General features: G+C 37.7%; 2 protein-coding genes across 3 annotated transcripts; both read left to right on the forward strand.

Annotated features, from left to right (window-relative positions):
• Positions 1–7097: 7097 nt before the first annotated feature.
• On the forward strand, positions 7098–8969 carry junbb (JunB proto-oncogene, AP-1 transcription factor subunit b). The gene has a single exon (XM_028456121.1). It carries the CDS (start codon positions 7206–7208, stop codon positions 8076–8078), a length of 873 nt encoding a protein of 290 aa, XP_028311922.1. The 5' UTR covers positions 7098–7205; the 3' UTR covers positions 8079–8969.
• Positions 8970–14764: 5795 nt separating this feature from the next.
• On the forward strand, positions 14765–20581 carry trir (telomerase RNA component interacting RNase). Of its 2 annotated transcripts, none has more exons than XM_028456102.1 (4): positions 14765–14824; positions 16150–16468; positions 17974–18045; positions 20266–20581. In XM_028456102.1, the coding sequence occupies exons 1-4, from the start codon at positions 14811–14813 to the stop codon at positions 20371–20373; spliced, it is 513 nt and encodes a 170-aa protein (XP_028311903.1). In that variant the 5' UTR covers positions 14765–14810; the 3' UTR covers positions 20374–20581. The 2 variants fall into 2 exon arrangements, with proteins under 2 accessions (XP_028311903.1, XP_028311904.1); XM_028456103.1 differs by having other exon boundaries at positions 14773–15187.

The raw sequence follows: 20581 nt of genomic DNA on the forward strand, positions 1-20581 counted from the left end.
ATAATGAGCAATCTGAGCATTAATACAGGAAAGAACAATGAGCTTTTATAGTAATTGTGTGTTTTTCTGTCATCCTGAGTATGTTTGTTGTTGTCTTGCTCGTTGTGAGACATTTTGCGCATTTCAGTTGTCCTTTTGTGTATTTTTCCTGTAAAATATATGTCTGTTTTTGGAGTCATATTGTGTATTTGTGCTGTCATGAGGATTTTTTATCTATTTCTGTTTTTGTTTTGCTTGTTTGTGAGTACTGTGGGTTTGCGGAGTCACTTTTTGTGTACTTTTGTTGTCATTTTCTGTAATTTCACATATCTTCTGGGTAATTTTGTGTATTATTGTTGTCGTTTTGTTCATTTTTGTTGGAGCTTTGTGTGTTTTTGGAGTATTTTTTGTGTTTTCCTCTTGTCTTTTAGTGTATTTTTCTGCAACGCTTTAATTGTTTGTATTTTTTTCAATGTATTCTTGCTTTTGTTTATGTTTCTGTCATTTTGTACGTTTTCTCTTTGGGGGCCACATTAAATTAGACTGAGGGAGGCATGTGGCCCCCTGGCTGCCAATTGCCTATGTCTGGTCTAGGACGTTCACATCTACATCCCTGTAACACGTGGATTGTAAAAAGTGGAACGCCAACATGGGAGAAAAAAAATTGTTACGCTAATAAAATGTTGTTAATGTGTCATCTTTTGTTGACAATTTAACCAACAACGCAAATGTTCTCATTAGTAAGTAGTTAATGAGGAATATTGAAAAAAATAAGCTCTAATTTGAACTATCGGCAAATGAAGTGAGAGTAATGGATTAAAGGTAACAGGAGCACTCGGTTGACTTTTGTCTGGCAGGTAAAACCTTGAAGTGTGTTTTTTTTTAACAGAGATTTTTCTGGCTACACCTGTCTCAGTCGTGGTTAAAGCAGCCTTTGTCTTGTGTTTGTTCTTCTTCTGACGCCCACACACACACTTCACCTTCACCGCTTCCATCATCCCTCCACAGACTAAACAAGTCAGGTCGGATGCTTGGCCAAATCCTGCAGCTCAGCCTGCAGGAGGAATCTGTGATCAGCTGTCGTTGACGCCGACAACACCTCAATAACAACTGGCTTGGTGCAGATGTGTGAGATGCACCGAGTAAAACAGACTGGTCGACATTGAAATGAGCAGATGAAGTGCGTTTGACGAACCCTGACAACCAAAGGAGGCGATCACACCACCCACCATGTTCCAGATGTGCTTTCACGCAGGGAAAATTAGATAAATGGTTATTAAACAATAAATTGGATAAAAACAGATAATAATAAATGTATTCATCTTGGCTTTGGTTTTGATTACCTCGCTTTCTGCCTCACTTGAACCAGGTTTGACTCAGATTTACCTTTAAAAGGTGCTTTTAATAAGGCCCTACCTTAGAGATGACTACATGACAACGTCTTCCTCTTAAGTTGCACACATTTTTGTTCAAGGGCCAAATACGGACCAGTTTGATCACAAGTGATCCACAGGTTTAAGGAACAATTTCATCATTCATGTGCCCAAGTTTGCACTTCCAGTTATAAATTAGACACAAAGCACAGATGGCATTGACAATGTCTAAGCAATAAGTGACAGATACTTAAATGTCATTTGATGCATTTATTTTTTGACCAATTCTTTTTTATTTTGGGGAGATTTTGTGAAATAATTTCAGAAAAATCTCAGAGTTCTTTCAACAACAATTTACAACTGAATTATTTGGTAATTTACACAATGATTCTTATTTTCTCAATCATTTTCACTTTCTCCAAAGGGCCGAACCGGATGCTCTGAAGGGCCGAATTTGGCCCCCGGGCCTCATGCAGTTAATGAATCCAGTGTAGTTTGAGATGCTTGAGCTTTAACATGGATTGTTGTCCAGCTGGAAGGCGATCAGAGTTTGAAACACTGTCATCAGAGGAAACAGCAATACAGGCACTTTCCATTTATCGCATCACTTAAGGGGGTTTCATTCAATGGATTGCAAGACAGGACAAGATATGATTGGACTAAGAGAACATACGCCTAAAGACTAAACAATACAATATATGACAAAACAAAATAAGACAATACAAGATTAGCCAAGAAGAGACAAGATAGAGCTAGATAAGACAAGATATGATGGGACTACAATAAGACTAGATAAAACAAGATTAGAAAAGGAAAGACAAGACAAGAAAATACAAGATGTAACTATACAAGATAATACAAGACAGGGCTAAACAGGACAGGACTAGACCAGAAAATGCAAGATTTGACAATACAAGACCAGCCAAGATACTGTATAACTTGACAATACCAGATAGGGCTGGACATGACAAGACCAGATAGGAGTAGACAAGATACAACTATAAATATCTGACAAGACTTGACTAAACAATACAAAATAAGACTAAACATTTCAAAATAAGACTAGACAAAACAAGACAAGATTGGACTAGGCAAAGCAAGACAAGATATTATGATACAAGACAAGGCCAGCTAAGATAGAACTCAAGATAGGGTTAGACAGGCCATAACTAGACAACGATAAGATAGGGCTAGACAAGACAGGACTAGACCAGAAAATACAAGATATGACTATACAAGACAAGACAAGACAAATAATTTAATGGACAATAGAAGATAAGACAAAATATTACAAAATAAGAGTAGATAAGACAAAACAAAACAAGATTGTACTAAGCAAGACCATACAAGACAAGAGAAAATAAGACCAGACAAGACAATATACTATGTCTCCACTGGGGTGTTCATCTCCTGATTGCTTTCCTTCACTATTACTAGGAGTGTCAGGACTGTTTAATCATTGTCTTCTGGTAATGTCTACATTACTCGGCCGATGTGCTTCCTCTTCAAACTTCCCAGTAACTCACTTAGCCTAACCAGCAACTTCTTAAAATTACAATAGAATAATATGTGTGTTTGTTAATTTTTCTTGATTATCAACTAATTAAAACTTTTTTGTGATCTATGTTTATTCTCAGGTCGTTAGGCTATTTTGAGAATAAAGAGTTAGGTTGCATGTGTTAATATTCTAAAGCATGTTTGAACTTAATATTTGTGCTCTTCTTTCAAGCTGACTCGGGTTAAAAAAAAAAAAAATACAGCTGAGAAAGCAGAAAAAGTCTTTTTTTTTTCTCTTGGAGACGGTTCAGTCATACCTGCTTATTTCCAAACAAGTGCAGCCCCACCTTTGATTGTTTAACCTTTCCGTTTCCTCAGGGTTCTCGTCCCTGTAACAACATGCAGCTGTTGTGAAAGGAGCACGTGTGTGGAAATCTGCTCAGACGGACCACGTTCTCTCCTCCAGACTTTTGGGGAGCGATCGTGTTGTGATGCAGGTTTCCCAACAAACAAGTGAGAACGTGGCTGTTTAGCAGCTCATCAATATGAGCTCACCATGAACTCATAAACAGGTGATCAGGGATTTTATGTTGTTATTCAAATGTTATTGTGTTACTAGATGATGCTTCTCATAAATCTTATGTGAGCACGATTAAATCAAATCGGTGGTCTCACGCTCAAATGGCCAAATTATACACTTTACCTGTATTTATTCATTATTTTTGCCATTTCCAATGACTATGGTGGGCAAATTGATAAATGACCACATGTGATTCTATACCCTCAAACTTATTTATATTTATAGTATGATAATCAAGATTGGGGTCAATTACATTTCAGTTACAATTACGTTTTCAATTATAATCCAATTACAATTAAAGTGAACAGCTTTTTATCCAATTACAGTTAAATTACAATTATTTGTTATCCTCAAAAATTCAATTACATTCTCAATTACAATTAGTCACAATTGCTGAGCATGAAATAAAAGTTAACCTTCCTCTTGTGTTTGCTTTCTGTTAGTATCTCACGTCCTAAATCAGCTGCAAAATACACTGACAACAAATATCTATCATCTCAATTCTTTCCTAACTATTGGTTACCTTCTTAGGCTTCCTAATCAATGAAAATATAGGTTTTTATATTATTGGTGTTGGCGTCTCACTATACCCCTCGATTTGTTTATTTATTATTTTTTTTAATGGTAAAAGATATGGAACATATTTTAATAATTGTTAACTACACATATGTAGAACTGTACATATAGAACTGTAACCTGGTTGGGGTTAAATTCTAATTGACAATTTCTATAGAATTTTCATGACAATTACAAATTCAATTATCTAAACTTAATAACACTATAAGTGTAATTAATTATCAATTACAATTGTAATTGACCCTGAATATTGTTGCAGTTATTTGGGGGTAGTAGCAATGGGACACTTTCTTTGCAAGCTTTGCATTTGCCATATCAGCAATTTTATTGCTTTCATTTATTGGTCATTCATTGGTTGGTTGAAGGCCAACATAGAAATGGGACTCCTTCATTGGTCAAGTATCACTGAAGTTGTGAACCAAACATGGTGAAACAGTGAACCCAGGTTTATTATTGTGGCAGATACGCTGGAGGCTCCAACCACAGTCTGTGATATTCCACAACAGACAGGAACAACTGACGGCCCAGGGGCCACAAGCGGCCCTAGAGCTGATTTAGTGCAGCACAAAATCAATTCCTCCAAATACTGCCAGAAGTTGCCGTGCTCTTACATTCTGTGTCTACAGGGGGAACTACACAGAGTCGGCGCCAGGCGGTATTAAAAGAGGGGGCATTCAGAAAACTGCGGGGTGGCACAAACCCTCTGACGAAGTGGCCGTTACAGACACTGGCATCAGCAGACTCTGCTCCTCCCGACCGCAGACATAGGTTTAAAATCCACTTTTTACGCCGTAGTTCTGTGAGCTTTTTCTGAATTTTGCGCTTTCACTTTGTCGCGATGCAGCAATGTGAGTGACTTCACGTGAATCAACAGAGCAGACCATAGACATATTCTATTGGCTGATCTTAACAACAGCTCTAGGGTACGTTCAATAGCACAAACGTTAAACAGTTACGTCACATTATATTGTATCTATGGAGCAGACTCCCGTCCGCTGTCAGTGAATGGACACAGTCAGTTGTGATAGCCAATCAGATATCTTTGATTAATAAAAAGCTCCCCTTGTAGTGGGAAGAGTGTGCGAGTGGGGGGGGCACTGCCCGCGAATGTCCCCCCATGACGCAGACACTGGAACTACTTGTTGTGGATTTAAGAAATGATAACCACAAAATGCCTCCAAAAATACACACAAATAATAGACAAACCCCTTAGGTATTTTCTGTAAATATACATGCACACAGGTATATATATATGTGCATACTGGCACAAAAAAGGCTCAGATGCCCACACCAAAAATATTCAAACCTATATTTTCATTGATTAGGAAGCCTAACAAGGTAACCAATACATAGGAAAGAAATTAGATGATAGATGTTTGTTTTTAGTGTATTTTACAGCTGATTTAATACCAGTTCTCATAAGATATGCTAGCAAAAAGCTAAAACAAGAGGAAGGTTAACTTTTATTTGGTTATTTATTTCAGGCTCAGTAATTGTGATTCATTTTAATTGAACTTAAGTAATTGAGAGCGCAATTGTAGTTGACTTTGAGGATAAAAAAAATGATTGGAAAAATGCTAGTGAGTGTAATCTTAATTGAAATGTAATTGAACACGGATAATTAAAAACGTAATTGTGACTGAAAAATGTCCCCAATGACCCCAACTCTGATCTTCACATTGGTCATTATTGTAAACTGATCTGTGATATAGCGCCACAGTTTAAAAAGTTGCATATTAAAGCCTAAAAAAAAAAAAAACAGATAAAAATGATATCTATTTAAATCACATAAGACAAATTATATATATATATATATATTTTTTAAGAAATTGTAATTTTTCACTAACATTTTAAGAAGCCTTTTGAAAATAAATTGGTAGTTCTGCCTATTAAAAGGAACATTTTATCTGTTTAACCTATGTATTTATTGATCTATTCTTAATAAATTATTTGACTTAATGTTACTGTTTGTGTAACCCAGTGAGGGGCAGAAAGTCCCAGACTGCCCCACACATGGACCAGACTGGTTTCCTATTGAAGGGATCTGGAATGCTGCTTGGAAAGCAACCCAGGGGGCGTGGCTTCCCGATCCTCTCGCCACGTCACTGCTGCATCCATATATGGACATCCTTTTCCTCTGCTGTACGCTTGTAAATAAAGAGCACGCCTCGTTTCACATGCAATGAAACAGAAATCGAGTGAGCCGCTGATCTCTGATCATCATAGTGTGAAAGAAGGAAACACAGCAGCTAAATTTACAACTTCATAGATGTTTATCATGAGAAGATAAAGCTCTTGTTATAAAATAGAGAACGAGAAAATAACGTTTATCTCCAAATTGATTTTTAAAAGACAACATATTTTACCACCAAGTGCTTTGTATTATTAGATTAAAAAAATACAAAAGTGAATATAAGAAATGTACTTTATAGCCAATATTTCTCTTTGATTTGAAGAACTAATAGACTATACGACAATATGGTGTGCTAGAATATTAATCAAATAAATATGAAATGTAAAAACAATATAAATTATGATATATGATAAACAACTAAATGAAAAATTTGCTCACTACAATAGCAATAAATGGATCATTATGGTAGAGATAAGTAAAGGGGATTTGAAATAGTAATCTAAATATATTATTAATCCTATGTTAGTATTTATCTTTGTTCTTGCTCTCTGATTTTATACTGTATGTACTGCGTAGCTGCAAACGTGAATTTGCCCTCTGGGGATTAATAAAGGTGTATTCTATTGTATTAAACAAATTAATGTTCTTTTCTCTTTAAAGAAACTAAGCTGATCGATGGATGAGTTAGGTTTTTAACATCATAACTTAATCAAAGTTGAATTGAAAAAAATAAAATAAAAGTAGAAAACTGAAAGCAATGAAACATGTTGAAACACGACCTTTCCTCCGTTTAAACGTGTGTTTCTCTCCTTCAGTGTTTACAGTCTCTCTTCCCGGCAGTCACGTCACCGGACGGTGGTATTCGGGGGCGTGGCTCGGGCCAACGGACCAATGGCAGCCCCGCACCGCCCCCGGCACCACGAGCGTCTCCGTGTCAGTATAAAAGCGCGAGCCTCTGGTTTCCAGGACGCATACCGGAGTATCGGAGGTGGGCCATCCACAGACTAGACCTGGACTGTTTGCTTTGTGGGACGTTCACTGACTTTGTGTAAGATCCACTTTCTTTATGTCCACGAAGATGGAGCAGCCTTTCTATCATGACGACTCGTTTCTGGCTTATGGCCACTCAGACGCAGCCATGCACGACTACAAAGTGCTAAAGCACGGTATGAATTTGAACTTGACAGAGCCGTACCAGCAGGGTCCTCCGCCGGACGTCAACTCCCTGAAGCTGGCCTCCCCGGAGCTGGAGAGGCTCATCATCCAGAACAGCACGGGGGTCATCACTACCCCAACCCCGGGCCAGTACTTCTACAACCGGGGCATCACAGACGAGCAGGAGGGCTTCGCAGAAGGGTTTGTGAAGGCGTTGGACGAGCTGCACAAAATGAACCACATCCCTCCCAACGTGTCCATCGGAGCCGGAGGAGCGACTGGCACCGGGGGGTTCCAGCCCGAGCCCCCCATCTACACCACCCTGAACGCCTACTGCCCCAACCCCAGCCTGTCCTCCGCCTCCAGCTTCCCCACGGCCACCATCAGCTACCTGCCGCACCAGCACACCTCCACGCACGCCCAGTTCCCGCACGCGCAGCGGCTGGTCACGCTCAAAGAGGAGCCGCAGACCGTGCCGGACCTGCTGGGTAGCGACGGGTCATCCCCTCCAATGTCCCCGATCGACCTGGAGTCCCAGGAGCGGATCAAGGCGGAGAGGAAGCGCCTGAGGAACCGACTGGCAGCGACCAAGTGTCGGCGACGCAAACTGGAGCGCATCGCGCGGCTGGAGGAGAAGGTCAAGGGGCTGAAGAGCGACAACGCGGGGCTTTCCAGCACCGCGTCGGTTCTGCGGGACCAGGTGGCGCAGCTGAAGCAGAAGGTGCTGACGCATGTGAGCAGCGGCTGTCAGCTGATGCTCACCAGTAAGATGGAGGCGTTTTAAGAGACTTTTTAACCGAGCTGCTGCCGGAGGCGTGGACGCCTCTGTGGACTGACACGGACTGACATGGTGCTGTCGGATGCTGGACACCGCTCATTGAACCATTTAGTCCTGTAGAACGGGGATTCCCAGCCAGTGGTGCGGTTCCCTGTATAGGGCAGGGTTATCAACTACACTTTCACCTGGGACAGACTTTAAATGCTAAAGTGTTTTTTCGTCATACCATAAACAACTTTAGTGTGTACTAAAATTGCAAAGTTGTTACTTTAAATGACTTTTCCTCCCCATATGTCGCAGTTTGAAAACATGCTTCTTACTTTGACAACATGCAGCATCTCTGTGCACTGGGTGTTGCATTCAAGTCCGTCGGAACTTTGGCATTTGTCATCTTATCGTTAGACCGAGCTGGGCCACAGCATGTGACTATTGAGAATTCTGCTGATTTGTAACACCTAATAGTTTAAAGTTTTCACTGAGAATATTTGAAAAATACCTTTGTTGACCAGAGGCTGTAAAAATAATGAATAGATTTAAATAACATTTTAAATTTTTATTTTATTTTTTCTTTAAATGTCATTATTTTTCTGCTCTGGTTCAATTGAGTTTGACACTCCTGCCCTCGGGTTACATGAAAACTTTATCAATACATTTCTGCTGTGCTGATGTAGACTACTTTGCACAGCTGGCCCTCGAAGTTGAGTTTACTGCTAAAAACTGGGATAATGTGTTGTCCTGAGTCTATTTTTCGTTTTGCATCTGATGCATTTCTTCATTGTGTAAATTATTCTTGCTTGTCTGGTTGATCCAGACAAACCTGATGTCTAATGTTTACAGTGTCTTTTATATTTGTGATGTGTATTTAAGTAAAAACGTCTGAAAACATAATCTGAAAAATGGAGTTTGTGCTTTTTATGTCACACACACACGGGTACAGAAGTGGAAACGAGGAGAATTTCTAACATTCAGTACTCCTTCTGAGGACTCCTTACGCAAGCAGAATCTGTTTATTGTTGCCTTACGCATGGAGCGTGTGCGTAATTACGCACCGGGGTTGTCCATATTTGGGTATGCAAGTGTGCCGTTGTCACGGAAGAGGATTTCTGGGAACCCCCGCCCAGGTAAAGAAAGGAGGGGTTTTTTTTTTCTCTTTTTGTAATGCTTTATTAAACGCATGAACAAACCAGGAAGTGCACAGATTAAAAAAATACATACACAAAACAAACTAAGGTAGAACTACATAGACAATACAAAATAAAAAAGGACATGGGAATGAGAGAATCAATAACTAATATTTACTTAAAGAGGAGATATATATATATACTTTTTTTTTTTTTTTTTTTTTTTTTTTTAAGTGTTTTTGCTTAGGCTCATTTCCAAAAGGAGTGAATATTTTAACTTTTAAAAAGAAATAAAAAGCAGAAATATCTCCTTGTTTTAATCCCAGAATTAAATTTAAATCTTGCCTTTCTGTTTGAAAACGCTTATTTTGGGTGAGGCACAGAGGTTTATACCTCCTATTTGGTTTACAGCAGTTTATTGACTGTTGAGGAATTTACTTTTGAGGTTATTGATTAACCAAGCGCTGATCTGCAAACAAGAGGACGAAATGAGTTATCGTTTCCTGTTACCGTAACTGTTAAAAAATAAAAATAAAAAATCTAAAGCGATCACAAAAACCCACTCCAGTTTTCTCCAAGGAGATGCAGTTGGAGGAGCAGCTTGAGGCTCCTCCAGAGATCATGTTTAGGAGGAGGATGGTGTAATGGCACAGACTGCACACAATGAGGAAGTGACAATGGCACCAGGAATGTCGGGGGCGTCTGAAGCATGTGTGGGTGGATGAGAAGGTGGAAGGGGAGGCATCAGTGGACAAATATGAGCAGGGAAAGTCCTTTATGTGAGTGAGTCATTGGACTCCTGATGATCAATCTTAAAAAAAAAAAAAAAAAAAATCAAAAATCAAAACAGATTTTGAGCAAATCTGTGGCAGAGACAAATGTGTGTGCAACAGAAATAGTAGTCTTCACTTTTAAAATGAGCAGATAATCATCAGTCAAATAAAATCTGTTGTTTGCATCCTTATCTTTTCATTTCAGAGCTTTAAAAAAGACATTTTAACAATGTTAAGCATTGTGTATGAGCTGCTTTAAGAACCAGAAGTTCCCCATTAACTTATTTTGCTTCGTCTCATTCTGTTTCGTCACTCATCTCGTCCTATCCTGCATCATTCTTGTATCCCATCTAGCAACATCTCTTCTTGTCTTGTGTCCTGTCCTGTGTCTTGTCTAGCGTCTTTTTTAGCTTTGCGCCTTCTCTTGTGTTCCGTCTTGTGTCCTGCTTTGTCCTATCCCTTCCTTAGCTTTCCTTGGCTTGTGTCATTCTTGTATCCCATCTAGCATCATCTCTTCTTGTCTTGTGCCCTGTGTCTTGTCTAGCATCGTCTTGTGTCCCGTCTAGCATCGTCTTGTCTTGTGTCCTGTCTCATGTCTTGTTTAGCTTTGCCTTCTCTTATGGCCTGTCTGGCCTTGTTGTGTGTATTGCTTTGTCCTTTCCCTTTGCCTTGTTTCGTGTCTTTCTTTGTCCTATCCCTTAGCTTATCTTCCCTTGTTTTGTGTCCCGTCTTGTGTCCTGTTTCTTGCCTTGTCTTGTCTTAATTTGTACAACAACAGCAAAGATAAATCTAAGTATAACATATTATTCCCAGCCTTAGATCTGCTTTAACCAAAGGATTTGTATCTTTCCATAATAACTGTGTAATGAAGGTTAGCAGTAACAGTAGCATTTAGGCCTTTCAGTGCTTTAGCATTTTTACCCTTTGGTCTGATTAAACCAGTTGAGAAATGTCTTCAGAAACACTTCAGATTGTGACGATCAGTAGTGAGAGAAACTCACTTGATTTATGCAGTGATCTGAGGATGATGGAGGGTTTGGACTGTGTCAGTGACGTACATGTAAACAAGAAGCCTGCCTTGAGCTGAGGCACACACACACACACACACACACAAAGCCACTTCAAACCAGCCTGAGGAGAAACATTGTGGTTAGTGTGTGCAGTCTAACCTCCAGCTGTTTTTAAAGAAAACTAAATACGTAGTGAAACAGATTATTTCCATCAATAACGACTCCTCTGGTTTTCGCCAAGGACGTGGAAAGTGAGGCGCCCACACAGAAATATTCATATGAGGGGATGTACACCATTCAAGCCTGTTTTCGTGCCATCAAGCCACATGAAGCACCACCAAAAGGCTCAGAGCGTAATGGAAACAGTGGAAAATGTTTAGAGTTTTGGTGCAAGTAAAACCAGTCAAATATTAGTGGGTAAATCCACATTTGTGTTACTGTGCCTCAGTGTGAATGTGAAGAAAGCAGCATTATCGTATAGGGACCCATTCTCTAAACCTATAGCTAATGCTAACAGGTTTTTGTAGCCCATTTGTTCATCATCTTATATTATGGAGATCAAATAGGATTAAAAAAACTTTTTAAAGTCATCATTCATAAAGATTCTCACTGTTGATTAATGCTACATTTGTTTAAATAAGAGTTTAAAAAAAAAAAAAAAGGGGGGGGGTTTCATTAGAGACAATGGTTAATGCTAATGGTCATTATCTTTTTTTTAATATCAAATAAGTCACAAAATTATTACTGAAATTATATATTTCAGTACAACTGCTAATATGAACAATCTGTTTGGTAAGTTCAAGGAACCACCAAAAAGCTGCAGATTACTGGTGTTCATACTAATGCTAGCATTTGTATAAACTAATGGTTAAATTTAAAGTTAAAGAGACAGCAGCTAATGCTAACATATATACATACATACATATATATATATATTACAATGAACAGGTCACAAAACAGATTATGAGTACAAAATAAATGCTAATAAAGATATTAACTGCATCAGTTTTAGAACCGTGCCTTGCATGAGCTAGATAATGGTACCACGAATAAAAGAACTATTGCTTATGCTAAGAGCCAGTTTGTGAGAAAAAAAAATCCAAAATTCAAATTTTTGAGAACATCTGAGGCACTCAGAGGAACTGTTGTTAAAAAGCCTTCATTCCATGAGGCATACAGAATCAAATTTTCTTCACATTGAGCTCATTTGTGACAAATTCATGTTCTATGTCACTGTTAAAAATGTGTTAACATGAAAAAATAAATCTAAATGTTAAATCTGAATCTAAATGTTAAATCTGAATCTAAATGTTAAATCTGAATCTAAATGTTAAATCAGTCGCCAAGTGTAAAGAATTAATGTTTAAAAATGATACAAAGTGGGCGGGGCGCCTGTCGATCACGAGGCCCCGCCCACAGTCCACACACCTGACCCTCCAAGGACTTTTGCATCGACGACCGATTTACCATTTAGATTTAAAATTTACATTAAAATTTAACTATTAGATTTAACATTCACATTCAGATACATTTTTCTTGTGTACACATGATTAAAAATGATAAAGAATATGCTGTTTTACACTAATTTCTGTCTCAAATGAAAGAAAAATGAGCTAAATGTTCAAAATATGTCGGCTATGAAAAAGTGACTGAGTTTTTTTCATTCGGCACCCCATATCTATCTATCTATAAAAGCAAGGAACGTCTGTGTGCGTGCGGTACCCCATATATTTTATAATGAGGGGAACATTTTCCTTGTTGTTATCCACTGATCTGCTGCTCTAACACATCTCAACCCACACTGAGCATCCGTGGGAACGTGTGTGATGTGAGCACTGACGTACACGAGAAGCTCTGGGTAGATTTGACTTTTCCTTCTCCTCCCACAGTCACTCACACGCCTGAGCTGAAACTCCCACATCACCGCTGCCATCTGAAAGCTGCACACAACCACAATAGGCCTGAATTTTAAAACAAACAACTTGTGGGCTGCTTAGGGCTGGACTTTTCTCATGAACATTAAGTCAAATTTCAAATTGCAAATGGTTTTAACAAAATAATAAGCTTTTTAAATCAGATTCTGCATCTGCGATACATTTGATGCTTGCTTGTATATACGTTTTTAATTTATATATTTAAAGGCCTTAACGGGTATGGGGCGCCAATTATAAAGTTGCGCATGCTAAAATAAGGCAGTGGCTATCCGCACGTGAGCCCGTATCAATATACCGACATTCTATTCATACATGGCACCCCTCATTGGCCAGTTTAGGTCAGTGACATTTAACATTTAGATCAAACATTCATATTTCAAATTTAAGATTTAGATTTAATATTTAACATTGTCATTATTAGTCAGGGAAAAAAAACTCAAATATTGCTGTAAATCTGGTCAAAAGCAACATAAACAAAAATTCACATACATTTTTTTTTAAATGTTTGTTGCTAAATGTTGCTGTTTATTTTAGCAAGCGCAACTTTACCCATAAACAGGGGACTCGAGTACATAATTTTGTTCTTTACATGTTAAAATCCTTGAATTCTTGAGTGAATTTGGCCTTTCAAAATAAAATAAATGCCAATTAATGTTAACAGGAATGCATTTTTATTTCTACCATCAATAGGAGGAAACATCTTGGACTAGCTTTTAAAACAATTTCCTAATGAGTATTTTGAGATGACACATTGTAAATATACATGACACATTGTAAATATACATAACCTTGTTTGCAACAATCACTTTAGGTCAGAAACCAGTGATGAGTGTAAACTGAAAAGTGCAAAGTTGCTACTTTATAAGATTAGAAATAAGTCAAATCTAATAAATAAACATTAGTCTGGTTAAAGAGGCTGTTGCTGTCGTTTTAAATGTTTTATTGTATTTGATAATGAAAGCATAAAGCTATACATAGAGTGAGATGTTCAAATACTGTCGGAATTTCTAGCAGCATTTGAACTGAACTTTCATGAAAGGTGCTCAGCTTTTGATTAATATTATTCTAATTGTGATTATTCTAAGTACAACTTATAGAAACATTTCTTTTCAAATATTTTTTTTTTTTGCATGTGTTACATTTGTTAAAGAACAAAAGATGAAGCTACTTTTATATAAGGCAACACAACACCAAGCCGTGTATGTGTTCATACACGACCTGAATCAGGGTCACCATCACCATCTAGTGGAACTAAACTGGAAACAATGTACTGTCATGTATGTGTGTGTATATATATATATATATATATAAACAAAAAGGCACCTTTCTCATTAATACAGATTATAGACAAAGCTGAAAGACAAAACAAACAAAAAAAATATATATATACATATATATATATATATACACACACGGCACAAAAAAAAATGTATGAGCAATCAAACAACAGATTGGGCTATTGAACAATATCAAGTTTTTTCATAAATGAAAGAAGTCGAGAGGCATTTCTGCCATGTTGCAAAAAACAATGTAGTGCCAATTGATAAACACAAAGTGCTTTGGGATTACTTAGATAGTAATTACAAATATTACCAATAAAAATATCTGAAATAATTACACAGTAAATTCAAATGAAGAAATAATACTTTTCTAAGTCATAATTATGACTTTTATCTCCTAGTTAGAACTCTTATTTGTGACTTTTTAGTCAAACGACTTTTCATCTTGCAACTGTCATTTTGAATTAACTCGTAATTATGCCTTTAATAATGTCATTTGTTCTATCCCATGAGTTGCATCTCATATTTGTAAAAATCTCTGCTGTCAATTTTGTCCCTTTTTTCTTCCCGTCCAGAAGGGGGCGCTGCAGCCGTGACGTCACGTCGTCAGAGCGGATGTAATGGCTGCTAGCAGGTAGCGTCGCTGCTTCGGCCAAATTTGTACAAATCTGCCGTTTTATACCAATGTTTGGACTTTAAGCGACGCTGTAGCTGTATTTTCACACTCGGGCGTGTTTCCTACATTAACTGTATGGTTTATTAAATTTATTTTTATTAACGAAGGCGTTTTTGAGCCGCAGTGTTTTTGCAGCGCCCGCTTTTTGTTTTCTTTGGGGTAAAGCTGCTCTCGTCCTAAAAACATTGTTTTTTTTTTTTTTTAAACCTGAGCTTTTTGCGTCACATAGTGGCTTGATTTGTGTTCGTTTTGATAGTTTTGTCCCTTTTTGAGGCCAAACCTGCTTGAAACCCAACATTTACCTGTAGTTGGACTGCGCCTGTGAGTAAACCCAACATTTATCTGTTTACTAATTTACGTTTTTTCAATGCACACTTTAACAAAATCGCTCTATTGTTATCATCATCATCGCAATTTGTATTATTTACACCGCTCATATTGTCCAATTGTAACATTAATTTTATATTGAGGCGTTTGTTTACATTTTTGCACCATTTCTTGCCAGAGCTGGGTATCGATTTCCCAAAACTATTCGATTCGCAATTAAATTTGACTTTTCTGTCTCAGTCGCAATTTTACTTGAATATATTTTTTACTTGAGATTCTACAATTGATAGCATTAGTAATCTAACTTGGTGCAGCAGTAAACATTCATATTTACATCTTTAGACATTCAAAGGACGATCTATTCAAATCGATTGATTTTTCTTTCACAATCTGTAGTACTTTATTTATCCCTGGGGGAAATTATTGTCTTTGAAGAGGCTCAAGAAATATTACAAGTAAAAATAAACACTAAAGAAACATTCATAATTAAGTAAACCCAGTTCTAATTATTACTACTGTTAAGCCATTTTATATTCTAATATTGCCCATGTCAATATATTTTTAAATAGCTTATTTTGTTTTAAAATACTTGTTTTAGGAGTCGCTGCCTTCACTACTTTTTAAAACATTAAAAGCCCAGTTGGATGAATTTCTGAGTGTTCCCTAACCCAAACCTTCCCCTAAACAAGCCACACTAAAGAACTCACTCACACATGCTGTCCTTTATAGAAGAAAAAGACTAAAGTGGCACATTTTGTGCAGCTGATGGTAATAAATTCAAGATTTATATCATATATCGCAATAATTGAGCAAAAATATCGAGATATGAGTTTTGGTCCACATCGCCCAGCCCTAGCATTCACTTCTTTTTTTTTTTATATTATTATTGTTATTCTTTGTTCCATTGTACAAACTCGGCTCATTAACGCTGATTCTAACTCTGATTTTTCCCACAGTTGGACTGTCCCTGTAAGTGAATCAAACGCCCCCTGGGATCCCATGGATTCTCACAGTAAAGCCCACCCAGGCGGAGCCAGCGGCAGCAGTGGGGAGTCGGGTTGCGACAGCCCGGCCTCTCCCTCCAGCAGCCCGGTCGGAGGAGCGGGGGCCGCGGGCGGCAACGTGTTCGCCAACGACGGCAGCTTCATGGAGATGTTCAAGAAGAAGATGGAGGAGCAGCAGAAGAACGCCACAGAGAAAAGTGTGGGAGAAACGTCGGAGCACGGACAGACAGCGTCAGTGGCAAAGAAGGCTCCACCCACCGGGACAAGCTTTGTAAGGGGTTCAGTTCAGTAAGATGAGTCAGTCCAAGGTCAAACATCCCTTTACCCTCAGTTACTCTGAAGGACAGGAACAGCTGTTTGTTTAAACAACATGAAATTAAGACACTTTTTCTAAATATATAACAACAATGTGTCCAAACTGTAGTTTTTGCTCATTTCCTAAACATTTGCTACACACAAACACAAGTGGAAACATTTAGTTTCTTCTGAAATTAAGTAACAGAATTTAATAAAATCCTAAAATATTGAAGTTTTATACATAAAGGCTGACATTACACTGTCGTTAGCATCAATAAGGTGTTGTTGACTAAATTATGACACCTTTGGAGCTATGTTGGCATTTTTTGGGTTTGTGGGAGTAACGAAGGACACTTAATGACAGCCTTCATGACTTCTTATTCATGCTAATGACAGGCGTTATGTCATAATGTCAGCCTTTATGTATCAAACTTCTAGTAAAGTGTTACCAAATATTTTTTCATAAGCCTATTTAAGGTCAAACTGTGTTGTATTGAATTGTATTCTATTTATTTTTTTAGCTCAATTCTGACTTTCTCAAAATTAAGCTAAACACCTCAAATTAACAGTAAATAACAGAATCTGAAAAGCATTTTTATTATTTCATTAAATGAGAATAACGAGCGTTTGCATCCTGCCTACTCGACCAGTAACTTAACTTCTTTTCGTTAAAGGAAAAATAAAATGAGTTGATTTTAATCATTCAAAAAAACTGATTTTAAACCAAACAACAAACAGAGAAGTGGAAGTTTTAGCAATAAGCTGAAAATGTTTGCTGTGTTGATTAATTAGACAAATAAGGCAGAATACATTAATAAGTCCTATGACACACTGATGTATTACACCACCAACAATGATCGTCTACAGATGTAATGTAAAGTACAAAGATTGATGAACAAAGCAAAAATAATTGCCCTGTGTTTATAAACCATCTGTACAGTTAATATTTGTCTACTCAAGTTAATCTTTGGTACAGAGATTCTAATAACAGGAAGTCTTGTACTTTCAGGTTAATGTCCAACCAGGACAAGTGATTTTGTTCACAGTGAGTCTAGAGTTTCAGGCTTAATAATAAAATACCATTTTATTCTATATTGCCCTATATTAAATGTACAATCCACAGCGACTGTAAAAAGTGTAAAATGAAATGATTAATAACAGACAAACCACTTGGTTGATGGAAACGAGTAAAACAAATTCAATCTAGGAATGTTTCTGCTGCAGATAATCACTGAACAAGATTTAAAAAAAAAAAAAAAAAAAATCAGTTGGTGCTTCAGTCAGACATTTTGAAACTCCGTCCTGATGCGAGCAGCTAAACCACACACACACACACACACACACACACACAGAGAGAGAGAGGGTGGGAGCAGGGACGGTGCCACAGGATTGTAGTCCTTGTGCTCTGGTGTTTTCTCCTTCATTGGCTGTCCTCCTGCTCGGGCTCTTGTAACCGTGTCAGTCTTCTATCCTAACCAGGTGGGGAAGCGTCGAGGTGGTGTGTTCTTAAAGACCGGCATGGTAGCCAAGAAGCAGAAACAGGACTCGGAGGTGAGCGCCACACTCACACGCCACTACTGAGTAACTAAACCCCTGCTTTCTCCTCACCTGCCACGAGGGGGAGAATCTAAAATAACCGCCTTGATTATGGGCGGGGCTTCTGGAGAAGTTAGGACACGCCCAGTCTATACAATTAAAATCTCCAAAGATCAATCCATGCCACATGTGTCAAACTCAAGGCCCGGGGGCCAAATCTGGCCCTTTCGGTCATCAAATTCAGCCCGTGGGAGAAAGTTAAGACAGAAAAAACTGATTGTTATCCAAATAACCCAGTTAAATCAGCTCTGATATAAAATACACAAATTCTATGAAATTCCACAATATTTGGAGCATCGCAATTTTCCCATGCTTTTATCACATGACTGCAGTCATTTTACATTTCCAAATTGTTCAAAGAACTCAATTTTCCTGAAATTATCACAACATCTGCAAATTAAATGAAATTTAAAAAAAGAAAATCCTGCAGGTTTTTAATCTTGTAGATAAAACTTCTCATTAAGTTTTCTCAGGCTTAAATGCATCTTAATGAAAAAAAGGACAATATTTTCCTCTTTAACATCTCCACCTGTTACAGATATTAGCATATATATAAATTATTATTCTGTAATATCTGAAGTTGAAAGTGCAACATGTCTTTTGGAATATTTAACAATTTTTGCTCAGTTTTGGGTCATGGCTGACTATTGTTAGTTAATGTGTTTTTATGTGGAAGAAGAAAGAAGAACTAATTTATTTTAGGCCGTGACTCCACATACGCACTCGATCACCGGTGAGGTTCAGAAATGTTCTGACTTTAACCCGAGTGAGATGATCACTAAAGTGGTCGAGCGTTTAACGAGTATCACACTCCATTCCACTAGGTGGCAGTAATTCACTGAAAGATGTTTGAAAAAGACGGAGGTAAATAAAACAGTGTAGCGCAGGTTTGATTTAATTTTAAGGTTCAAAATATAAATAAATGACAGTGAAACAAAATTCTATCCTGTCCATTTGAAATTAAACATTTTATATTTAATAACAAAAAGTAAACCAACAGAATCAAATCAAACAGAAGCTTTGAAGTCACGAGAGAAACTCGACTGAATAAAACAGAAACTGCAATCTTTTTAGTTCATTTAATATTTCCATCAGTTGTATGAATGTGTGTGTGAACATGATGTTCAATCACTGGGTAAGTTTAGTTTAGTTTGGGGAGAGAACCAGCAACATGTAGGACACTAGAGGAAGTCAGGAGATTCGAACTTATCTTCGTAGTTCTCCAGTTGTGTGGATGAGAGGACGATGCAGCTCTAACACAGACGTAGATCATGTGTTTTCATCCTGTAATCGTCTCATATGGGAGAGTTTCTCACATCCAGCAGCTTCATCTCAGTCTAGAACAGGCGTTTCATACTCAGTTTAGTTTAGGTACCAAATACAGAGCGGTTTATCATTAGTGGGTTTTACGCAGAAAAATTAATAATAATTGTGTTTGTATCTTTTTATTAGGATCTCCATTAGCTTTGGATAGAGCCATTGCTTCTCTTCCTGGAGTCCACACCCAATACAGTTGTCTTGTTAGTGCAGTATGCATTTACTGTACATATAACATCACACAGCAAAGCAATACAAACAATTTACAAAACAAAAACATTCATACTAGGAGTGTAACGATATCGCGATATTTTTTCGCACGATCGATTATCGATATGCTTCCGATAAGTATCGATTTATTTATTTATTTTTTCAAAACCTTTTCTGCTTTTTCACTAAAATGTGCAGGTACGTCTTCACAGAAGTGTTACTGGTAAGAAAGACCCTATGTGTTGTTTACAGAAAGCACTATTGGAGATACTCATTCGTTCACATTGGTATGTTGACACTTATTTACAGAAATGTTGCACTAAAAGTGTCACTGTTCATAGGACACTTTAATGTCATAGATTATCGTAGATTGATTTCTGACCAATATATCAATAATCGCCCCCTCCTCCATAATGCTCCAGGTCAGGTTTAAAGTTATAATTCAGTGTTCACGTTAAATATTTAAAACTTAATTCTATGGTTGAATTCATGGAGATCTGTCGTTCTTTAGTTTGAATGCCGTTAAAAAAAGGATTTATTTATTGTATCAGCCAATCAGATGTCTGAGTTCGGGAGTCTCTGCACGGTGTCCACTGATTGGTTGGATCAGGGTTTTATTAAACTTCAGTTTTCACTGTTTCCTTCCAGAAGGAGCCAGGTAAGAGCGACGCCTGGTCTAAGTACATGGCTGAGGTGAAAAAGTACAAAGCACATCAGTGCGGAGACGACGACAAAACCCGACCTTTGGTCAAGTAACAGCTGAGACGAGAAATCCCAGCATTCCTGACCTTCATCCTCCTCCTCATCCTCCCATCGAGCTGGCTTTACCTTTTTATTACCGCTTCTATCGTATCTGTCGAACTTTATACTTTATTTTAGAAACCCATGGTGTGTGTTGGGGCTTTCATTTCTCATGTCTGGTTCACAATGGGGTTTGTTAATAAATTTGATTTGGATTAAATAA

The sequence above is a fragment of the Gouania willdenowi genome, chromosome 8, assembly GCF_900634775.1.
Source record: "Gouania willdenowi chromosome 8, fGouWil2.1, whole genome shotgun sequence".
NCBI classification, from domain to species: domain Eukaryota; kingdom Metazoa; phylum Chordata; class Actinopteri; order Blenniiformes; family Gobiesocidae; genus Gouania; species Gouania willdenowi.

What these genes read in the sequence shown, in the direction of transcription:
- junbb (XM_028456121.1), top strand. Translation starts at nt 7,206, where the DNA reads ATGTCCACGAAGATGGAGCAGCCTTTCTATCATGACGACTCGTTTCTG.
- trir (XM_028456102.1), top strand. An exon ending in CACCCACCGGGACAAGCTTT is followed by an intron (nt 16,469 to 17,973) that starts GTAAGGGGTTCA and finishes TATCCTAACCAG; the next exon opens with GTGGGGAAGCGTCGAGGTGG. An exon ending in AGCAGAAACAGGACTCGGAG is followed by an intron (nt 18,046 to 20,265) that starts GTGAGCGCCACA and finishes GTTTCCTTCCAG; the next exon opens with AAGGAGCCAGGTAAGAGCGA.